This window comes from Hipposideros armiger, unplaced genomic scaffold, assembly GCF_001890085.2.
Source record: "Hipposideros armiger isolate ML-2016 unplaced genomic scaffold, ASM189008v1 scaffold_364, whole genome shotgun sequence".
Taxonomy (NCBI): domain Eukaryota; kingdom Metazoa; phylum Chordata; class Mammalia; order Chiroptera; family Hipposideridae; genus Hipposideros; species Hipposideros armiger.
The window spans coordinates 379,056-389,625 of NW_017731714.1; the positions used below are offsets into that span (position 1 = coordinate 379,056).

Consider the following 10,570-nt stretch of genomic DNA (forward strand, 5'->3'; position numbering starts at 1 on the left):
TGCTCTAGTTAATAATAGCTTTTTGAGTCTGTCAGTTATAATAATATTAACTCTCAGTCCTTCATCTTGGAAAAATTTCTTCATGCTTACCAGCTGTGTAATTTGGAAATTTTTAGTAACTTATCAAAAACTGTATGGTATACAGTCTGAAGGATACAGGAAACACAGAACCAGTAGCAACAGGACTAGACAGAAATAAGAGTAAAGTGCAAAGGAACAGAAAAAGGAAACTGATTAAATTAGTGAGGAGAAACCTGCCTAAAAGAACCTTTTTTTTCTCTTCTTTCTTGAAATTTATTTTTCATTACATTTACTATTTGAAAACTGAAATTGATTTCAAACAGTGTATATACACTTTGATCCCAATTTTCTTTAATAAAAAGTATATGTATTTATAAGATAAGACCTAGTGGGCTATATATAAAATGTTAATACTTATAGCTGAATAGAAGATTACATGTGATATTTATATTTTATACTCTTTTATTTTTTTAAACTTTTAACAACAAATATAAGTAATATAATCAGAGCCAAATATTATTTTACAAAAACTAAAACAAATGAAACACATCCATATATAACCAATCTCCCCAATCTTGCAAAGAATCTCTTTTAGATTTATAATTACTTTTCTCTTCCACTTCTCTATAGTCTAGGCCTTAAACAAACAAATGACTAACTCTAGGGCAAAGAGATAGCAGTCAAATATGATGTTTCTTAAACTTTCCCTCTTGTTTTGGGTCCAATAATCAGGGGTAGGGAGAAAAAAGACATATAGCTCTGTGTGTGTGTGTGTGTGTGTGTGTGTGTGTGTGTGTGTGGTGGGAAATAGGAAATAGGGAAATAGAGGTAAAGATCAGATATATAGTAGACCCCAAAGTGAGGAAATTTGACTTAATGGTTGCTATTTTCCCAGGAAACCCTGTCTATTCATAGGTACTCACAGGAGGTAATCCACAAATTGTGTCACAGACACAAACAAACAAAAATACTCTAACAGCTGAAACTAAAAATTGAGCCACAGTAGCAGGCAAGGTTTTCTGGGTTTCACAGCAGTACCTCTTGGGAAAAACAGCATACAAGTATAGTGACAGCTGATTTCTTTGGTTCACCCAAGGAGTGACGGGGAAGCGGACTCACAAGCTGAGTGGGCCCATCTTCCCTGCACTATAAATGTAGCCATCATGGTATAATTCTGCTTGTACAACACTCTTAGTTTTACACAGAACACATTATTAGGATAATCAGAAGTCATTGAGAAGAATATCCAGAGGGTACTTCAAAGTTCTCTTCTTGCTTAAGTAACCTGAGTCTTGGGAGAGTCTCATGTAAATAATAATAATAATAATAATAATAATAATAATAATAATAATAATAATAGAAACAAATGCTTATAATTTCTAGATACTTTCTAAACCCTATACATAAATTTATTTAACCCTATGAGGAAGATACTCTTACCTCTTATTATCCCTGTTTTACAGATAAGGACACTGATCCATAAAAAGTTTGCCCAACGTTCCACTGCTAGGAAGTGGTAGAGCTGGAGCTGAAACCCAGGCAGCGTGACTGCGGAGTCTGGACTCTGTAGACTACTTAAAACTCCATCTTTAACTTGCTTTACTCTCCTTATCTGTTGTCTTCACCTATCTCTGCTAATGCCTCCCGCCCCCCCCCCTACCCCTTGTCTGGTCCCATACCTGCTGACTCTCCCCTTCTCATTAGTCTAGTCCAAACAAAGCCTCCCTAACAACCTGTATATTACTGAATTTCATATTCAGAGAAGCTTCTAATCGATGACCTAATAAGTGTGCCCTCCAGAGAAAGACCAAAGAATTAGTCTTTATTTTTTTAAACAAACTACCTTGTGTTCCCAAGCTGAGGTCCAACTTGTGCATAAGGAAAGAGGTGTACAGTCTTCTGTTACACAGATCATTTAATCTCAAGATTCTGAAATTAAGTTTAAGAATCATACATCAAATATTGTCAATTAAATAGTAACATGTAAAACCCTCACAACCCCAGAAAATGTCCAAGCTGAGAAATTCGAGGAACTTAGCACCTATGCATTCCTAACTGGGATTTAAAAAAAATTCTTTAAGAAGTTAATCTTAGACTACAGTTTCTGAATGCTTGAAGACAAACAATAGGTATATGACCTCCTCAGAGCTTTGAATCCTTCCTGGAAGGTTGTGGTGGGGCAAGGGGGTAGGCCCAAAATAAAGTTGCTAAAATGATCAGTTAATACATGTACGTTGGAGACAAAGACCAGAAGATAAATCCTCTCAGGATTTAATTGGCAGACTCTTCATTGGGTCCCTATTCAACAGAAATTTTATTTCCTATGTTGTTGGCTTAGTCAAATACGAACTCAAGTTCTACTCCCTTTTCTGTTACTAAATCTTGTCCACAAGCTTAGGGATGCACAGGAGGAAAGTGCACAAGGCATGGGAAGAGACTACCCTAGAACGACCAAGATCAATACTCTACCACCTCCTTTGGAGGCTAAATCTGCATGGCGGCAGGTTTATAATGTGCAGAGGTATTTACATGCTTGTTTCTGCATTTCTAGGGTTATACCGAGGGACGTTATGAGCTTAGAGAGACCCAACAATATTTTGTCCTACAGAAATGTGAGTATCCTGACAAATGCAATTTCAGGGTACTCTAGAGAATTGGATTAGCTCAATATATTCCCGCCCTTTGATTTGCTGTTCTTTGTTAAGGATTGTTCAATATGTGGCTTTGTCTCTGTGGCTATGTATAAGCTCCGCTCAGAATCTGTTCATTCATCCATTCATTCCATAAATATTTATTGTGCATCTATTCTGGGTCACTGAACAAAACATCATTTATTATCTTGTGCCGTACTGGACTTCTCCCTACAAATAAAACGATATATGTTATTCCTATGGCCTTTTTCCTGTCACCCTAGTTAGGATTCGTTCACTATTCAAGAGCTATTTAAGTAGGGAACTGTGTAAAAAGGCAGCATAAACAGAATATAAATCTAGTTGGGTACACTTTCCACATACTGGAAAGTAAGTATATCATGGACAATGAAGTAACTTTTGTTGTTGTTTTGAGATACAATCTCTGCTATAATTTTTCAGCAAATGATTAAGGCTAAATTATTTTGAGCTAAAAATTCATATTGCAAATACCATACGATAGGGCTCAATGCTAGAGCAACTTAATACACATTATAAAAAGTGGAATAAACCAGAGTAAGTTATTTTATAAGGGTAGAACATTTTTTATATACTCTATCCGTTCTCCACTCTCTGGTGGGTATGAGACAGTATCTCCTCCGGGCAGAAACGTCTGGAGTGGCCAGACACTTCATGATCGCTTTCCTGCCGCTCATGGCCAATTGCTTTGGAATGTCTCTGTAATTTCCTGAATCCCTCTTGCTGGAACTCAACCTCCCAGGCTTGTAAAATTTAGATCCTTTGGGAGAGTCAAAGCCCAATGCTGAATTGTGGTGCGAAGGGTACCTTTTCAAGAGAAACACAAGGAATCTCTCGTGTTCCTTTTGTTTTATGGGTCTTCAAAAAACTCAGGGAAGCTGGAATTGGGAGGTCAAAGTATGTATTCTGATTTGGGGTGGAGAGGAGTGTAAAAACTCTTTGTAGAAATTCCATGTTTTAGGTAGGCTCAGGGGGTTGACAACTGTATTGGTTTCCCAGGGCTGCTGTAACAAGGCACCACAAACTGGGTGACTTAAAACAACACAAATGGATTGTCTCCCAGTTCTGGAGGCTAGAAGTCTGAAATCCAGGGGTCGGCAGGGTCGTGCTCCTCTGAGTCACGTGGGGGAATCCTTCCTCTCATCTCCCTAGACTCGGGTGGCTTTCTGGCAATCTTTGCTATTCTTTGGCTGGCAGCTGGATCCCTCCACTCTCTGCCCTCACCTCACACAGCGTTCTCCCCGTGTGCCTTTGCCCTCCCATGATTGTCTTCTTATAAGGGCATCAGCCATACTGGACCGGGGCCCATCCAACTCCAACATGACTTCATCTTAGCGAATCACATTGCAAATCGCCGACAACCTGATTTCCAAATAAGATCACTTCATGAGATACCGGCGATTAGAATTTCAACGTACCTTTTCAGGTGGACCTAATCCAAACCGTAGCAATGACGATGATGCACGACGGATGACACTCGATGGGCAATGAAACGTTCTGCGATTCACCGAGTAAAATGGTCTCTGTATGCGCTATTAGTACAAGAGCCCCAAGTGGCTGGAGCTAGTGGGAAGAAAGTTTCTGGAACCAGCAACATCACTGGTTTTATCAAGAGGTGGTGTGATTTCTCAAATTCTTATCCTAAACAAAGATGGCAGATCTCTAGTGAACAATGACATTCCTAGAGCAGACTGATAAACTTCAAAGGAAGAGCAGGAGTCATTTAAAATATGGTCAACAGGCAATACATTTTTCTTAGGAATTCGTTTCTAATCCATGTCACAGAGAGATAGATCACTGAGTAAACGGGCAGGCATGGTAGGTTTCAGTCTCAGTAACACTGGCTGCGTAAGCAAATCATTTTGTCCCTCTGATGTTCATTGACCTACCTAATAATTTGTTCTGTGGTGAAGTATACATCACTGTTTGCCCCACTCACAAACCTGAAGAAACAGTGTCTTACAAACTCTTCTTGCTGAATAAAAAGAAACCATATGTATAGTGTATCCACCCCTCTGAAATACAGGTTGACGTGGGCAACTGATTCTGGGCAACCCACCCATCAATTTCCCTCAGTGACCTCTACTGCCTCCAAGAGAGTCAACAGGCCAATCGTATTTCTGTCAGGAATTTGAAACAAGAAACTATGAAGTGTTAGAGTGGGAACTATAGCTATAAAATAATGGGGCAAGAATCGGAACTAGGAAGGCCCCTCGTGACTATAAACATCTCACTTCTGTGTTTAGGTGATATAGTCCAATAATTAGTTAATAATTAATCATTTCCATGAAGCTCACATCTTTTAATGTATCAATAACACTTACTTATTTATCGCTCTCCTTATTCCAAAACAGATGAAAGCATCTGCAGTAGACATTTGTTTTGTCTGTCTGGCATCGGACTTTATTCTGTGACTAATGACCCACTTATTTTAGAGACCTGGTCTTCCCCCAACGCTAAGTGTTTCCAGTCAATCATATTACTCCACACCACCGGCCACAGAGGTGGACCTATGACCTTGCAGGCAGGCCAACCTGTGCTTCCTGAGACTTTCAGAATTAGACCTATGGGGACAAAGGAAGTCCTTTTCCTGGACCTAAGTGCTACTGGGGCCATATCTCCAGCTACGTGGAAGGAGGTAGGAGAATGAAGTCAGTGCACAGGAGGAGAGGAGACACGGTGAACCCTAGCATCATGCTTCCCTACAACTTGTTGCACTCCTACGCTTCCCCCTCTATGGCTAAACGAGCCAATCAGTTCCTCTTTTTGCCCAAGCTAGAGGGTTTCTGTTATTTCTAGCCAAGAGTTCTGGCTAATATAGAAGCTGATATTAAGTTCTATTTTGGTTTGGCTTTTAATGTCTAAAATATTATCTTCAAACATAAGCAGAGAAGTCTACTGGAGAAAAATACCTTGAGGCACCATTCGCCAAAAGAGCAAAATCTAAGATAGTAGGTTACAGAAGAAAGGCTCTAAAGAAAAAACACTAAGCAGGAACCTACCACTTAGATTATGTACAGATCCTTTATCCACTCAATGCCAGAGGCATCTATAAATGAAGATACTGTCCCTGAACTACTTATAGAGAGTACAAAATGAAGGTCGTAAAGTGCTTTGAGCAACTTGAAAAACAGTATTTTTAAAATCTAATGTATAAACACATATTTAGAAATTTGGAGCCATTTCTTAATATTCCTGTTGTTCAATTTCTTTCTGTAAAATGGGCATACTACTACCTCTCTTGCGGAGTTGCTGACAGACTTATCAACCATATATGTATATGTGAAGCTGGGAGCGCATGACTCAACCTAAGGCTCATCTGCCAGAAAAGGAGGTAACCCTGCGTCTTTTGTAGGAGTCACCATTGGGAGGGGGGGCTTTCGTGGAGTGGGGGGTTTTCTGCAGAGATTGTATGCTTAGGTCCTAGAGGAAGAGGCAGGAGAGCGAAGCATGAGGAGATGGTATGGTGTTTGGTCCTACCCCAGCCCGATGGCAGCCCCTACGAGGAGAGGGGGGTAAGGACCCTGTGCTCTGGGAAACAGCACTATTTCAGCAACTTCAGAGTTCTCCAGTTGGGGAACATCTAAGCAGTGCCACAGTCTCCTGCAGGAACAGCAGCAGCTAAAACAGTGCAGGCCCAACAGAAGCCTGGCAGGAGAAAGCTGCACCCAGGAGCGTGAGCTCGTTTGCGAATCAGTGAGGAGCCCCTGGGACTTCCAGAAATACTTGGGGAGAGGGCTTTTCAGGAGCCTGAGATCCTGTGTGAGGTGATGGAGTCCTGAGTCAGCAAACTTTGGGTGTAAAAGCTAATGTGACTTTATTCACAGGAAGAGGGTGTTGATCGTTGAAATAGTTGGGTTCAATATACAGTAAGATTTGGCCCGTGAGTGCTGAATGGCTTTATTGTCATCCTAAGATAGCTCGCCACAGGATTCTCAATGTAAGATGGGCCAGGTGGATGTTACAGGGCTTTGAGGATGAAGTCACAATTCTTCTGTGTTAGTTAAAAGCAACATTCGCTGAAATCAAGCATTTAGATTGCTGAGGGTAGAATAGTTTACTGACTTACATGTGCCCTCGCCTCATTCTCTCAAGAAACTGAGGTCTCTAAGCAAAATAAATTACCCCAAGATTACCGTTATGCATCAAATTTTCAGGTAAACATTAACACAGTTTAACTCTTGTTAGTGACATCTACATTTTACAGTACAAAGTTATTTTTTTTTCTGAAAAAAAAGGCATTCAATATTTTATAACTGCTGTTGGGCCACTCTAACATTTTGTTATCAAACATACCACTAACGACAAAAAAAGTAAACTTACATAAATCTCATGCGGCAGGAATTATCACCAAGATTTATGTTGCGTGGGTTAAAAAAGTCCATAAACTTAGTAACCAACGAACCAAAATACTATAGTGGAAGCAAAGAACAAATAGGCTAAAAACTCTTTCCGATTGTTCTTTTTAAAGAAAAACTTCAACTTGTTCATCATTTTCTTAGTCTTACCTGAATAACAATGACAACAGTGAGTACTGGTGACAGCCACCATTCTAACCCTCTACGGGAGTTACAGCGGTGGCCCGGGAGGTGCCCTTTAGGTGATGAGAATTCGACTTCATGAGGAGCTTATATAGAAAGTCTGACCTAGGAAGCATTTGTGTGTATGAAGCCCCACATGGGTTATTCTACCATCTGCACTAATCTATAGAACGCAGGAGTTGCTTTTCTTCTCGAAGTCCTTGTAGTGACCAGTTTTTAGCAGTAGCGTCCTGACTTCTACGATGGCCATCTACTGGGTGAGTGCAATATTAGAATCATTTCCATTGATTTTTTTTTTCCTGTTTGTTTTTTCTGCACTAAAGGGTGAATCACACAGAGACGGAGAATCATCTGTATGTTGTTCATTATCTTTTGTCTTCAGTGCATGCTGGGTAATAATAGCTACAAGAGCTTCAGGAAAGAGGGAAACAGCCACATGACAGAGCGATTATGAAGGCAGAATTCCCTGCTATGTTGTTTTGTGATTGCTAATGTTAACTGTAGCTGTAACTGTACAAGTAACTGTAGTCATTTTAATGAAATCTGATACTGTTTTAGCAAAGTGTTTTCAATTTTGGAGCTCAGTTCGGAACAGCACGTTTACCTACCTACAGAAATGGTAATTGTGCTTTTGACAAAGGCTCAGTCAACCCATGAGGCTTTTTTCAGACCAGAATTATCCTTCTAAGATATAGGGAGACTAACTCATTTAATCCTCACAACAACCCTAAGAGGTAGCAACTACTGTTGAATATTTATTTAGTATTTACTATGTCCAGGTACTGTATGTATGTTAATTAAAACAGTCATTTCAACAACTCTGGGTGGACTCTACTGTCGATCCCATTTAATAATGAGAAACTGAGACACAGGCAGATTAGGTAGCTCGCCCAAACTAAAATTAAATGATGCTAGTCTGTATTACAGAACAAAGAGCTAAGAGCTGCCATGAGTGTCAGTAATATTTCTAACAACAAAGGATTTGAAGGCATATGATCTTTCACTGTCCTCCTCAGCTTTCTCTGCCCCCACCATGACGGGGTATGAGAACAGGAAGAAACGGAAATGGGCAACATGCAGCAGGTACCTCAGCAACACTGCCCGGCCACCTGGCCTTGGCCATCCATACCTAACGTTCTTCGAGTTTTCAAGCACGGTTCACAAATAAGGAGGCCGAGGGCACCGCAAAAGCATTACTGAAAACATAAGCACACAAGTGACTTTTAATATTAAAATACTTCGTGAAACGGTATATAACATTATATACTCATTATCTCTCATTAGTCTCTGTTTTAAAAGCTTTCAACAACAAGTCTGCTGCTAGTCCTGGGGACAGGGCCCCACTCAGAACCTTTCTTTCCAGGAGAGGGATCTGTTCCCGGACTGTGGGGTGCATCCGGAAATGTTCTAACACACTTTCCTGAATGAGATTCCACATCCAAACTTTCTGCTGCTTCTGTCGTCTGGCAATCATCTCCCCACTGGCAAGCATTAGGTCCCGGAATTCCTTCATTTTATCCCACATTTCAGTGATCCCCTCTCCACTTCTGGAGGAAATACGAACTACCTATTGAAAAGGGAAAAACCAGAACTATTTTACTTATAATGATAGAACACATTTTCATAGGGACTCTGATATTTGCCAATTAATGCTTACAGTTTATGGAAATAGGCAAGTGGCAAAAATGAGACGTTTTATCGCTCTGTCAAAGTTAATATACTGAGGTAACATGCTAGGATTCCTAAGTGCATAGCAGAAAGAAATTACTGATTCAAGGTCAAGTTCTTTAGTTCAGAGGTTTATTTGAATTTAGGATTGCTCGGATGGTCTCCAGAGTCTTCATGGAAGAACTGTGAGAGGGTCACAAGGATGAGAAGAGCAATCCTAGGAAGGTTTCTCTGAGGCCTGAGAGCCAGAAAATGAAACTAAGTTGAGCAAACAGCCCCGCTGCCTGTCAGAGTTGCCTGATTCGGGAAGTGCTGAGAGCTGAGCGTCCAGCACCTGCATGTACCAGACGGCTCAGGCCCAACATACAAGGTGACTGGGGAGACTGGGAGCTGAAGGTCAGCTATGTCATCACTATAGTGATTATAGCCTTCTCTTTAATAACACGTGTCCTCCTGCAGTAAAGCTGTCCACATCAATATCATTGCATCACCTACAACAAGATTTTCCTTTTTCTTCTTTTCCCTTATTAAAACAGTACCCAACAAGTATAATGGGAAGGGAAGTTATCACATTAAGACCCTTTTCTCTCTTACTCAAACTCTAATATAGATAATCAAATCATTAACTGCTCCATAATCTTAAGGACAGGTCCCCTTTCAGAATGGATTTGCTATCACTTCCAAATGGCTTGAGTCAAGCATTAAGCAATCTAATCTATCACCTCACGTCTAGTTTTTGACATCTAGCGGTTGAAGGATTATATTTAAAATCATGATTGCATACTCTGGCTTTGTCATAATTTTTTAAGTTGTAATCTCACACACAAACCAAGATTGACTATATGTCTAGCTTGGGGCTTTCACCCTCTCTTCCACTGTGCATAGTCCACTCCAGGTGCAAAACGTGGAACGGAAAGCAAGCTCACCGTGGGTCTCCAGACTTCTGACCGCTTGCGGAGTAATTTCAGCGCACTCACATACTCCGCTTGTATCCTCCGCGCTGGCACAACCAAGTCCCCGTCAGATTTAGTTATAGCTACCAGATCTGCCATCTCAATTATACCTCTTTTGATACCCTAAAGAAAGAGGTTTATCAGGATCATTCAATTACAGCAAAAAACGCTAAGATTTTGAAAGTCATACACTTCTTTAATGTTTTCTATGCATCCTCCCAAGCCCGGGGTACCAGGAACCACAGTGACTCGACAGAAATTACTCAAAAGCACCTGCTCTTGGGATTATGGAAGTCATCTGTAACGTCTCTTCTAAATTTAGAGACTAACATGCTGAAATACATTCAGAATTCGAATAAGTGTATCATCAAGATACATGATTGAGTGGCAGGGGGCAGTTCACATTGTCTCATGATGGATTCTGCTTCATGAGCTAACATTGCAGGATGCAAAACCATCCATCACTAAGGTGCTTTAACAGAAAACACACCTAATACTAAGATATGCATTTCCAGAAACAAAGTCTTTGAAGTTTTCCTTAAATGTATATATAGTTTTTTTCCAATTTGCATTTAAGAAAAAATAACCTGAAGGCAAAAAAAATCCCTCACTCTCTTAATTTAAATTACATTGCATAAAAACATTAGAAATCCGGGCCAGCCGAGTGGCGCGAAGGTTAAGAACTGGCTTGGGACACCAGAGGGCCCCGGTTCGGATC

The 10,570-nt window shown here is 40.4% G+C and overlaps 1 protein-coding gene across 2 annotated transcripts in view; it reads right to left on the bottom strand.

Moving 5' to 3' along the window:
• Positions 1-8,424: 8,424 nt before the first annotated feature.
• Positions 8,425-10,570, bottom strand: part of MMAA (metabolism of cobalamin associated A) — a 19,640-nt gene continuing 17,494 nt past the window's right edge. For both annotated transcript variants that reach the window (XM_019662042.1, XM_019662041.1), the window contains exons 6-7: positions 9,826-9,975; positions 8,425-8,798 (exon numbers count right to left, since the gene is read on the bottom strand). In XM_019662042.1, the coding sequence (XP_019517587.1) occupies positions 8,502-8,798; positions 9,826-9,975 (447 nt within the window). In that variant the 3' untranslated portion in view covers positions 8,425-8,501. The remainder of the gene's footprint in view (positions 8,799-9,825; positions 9,976-10,570) is intronic.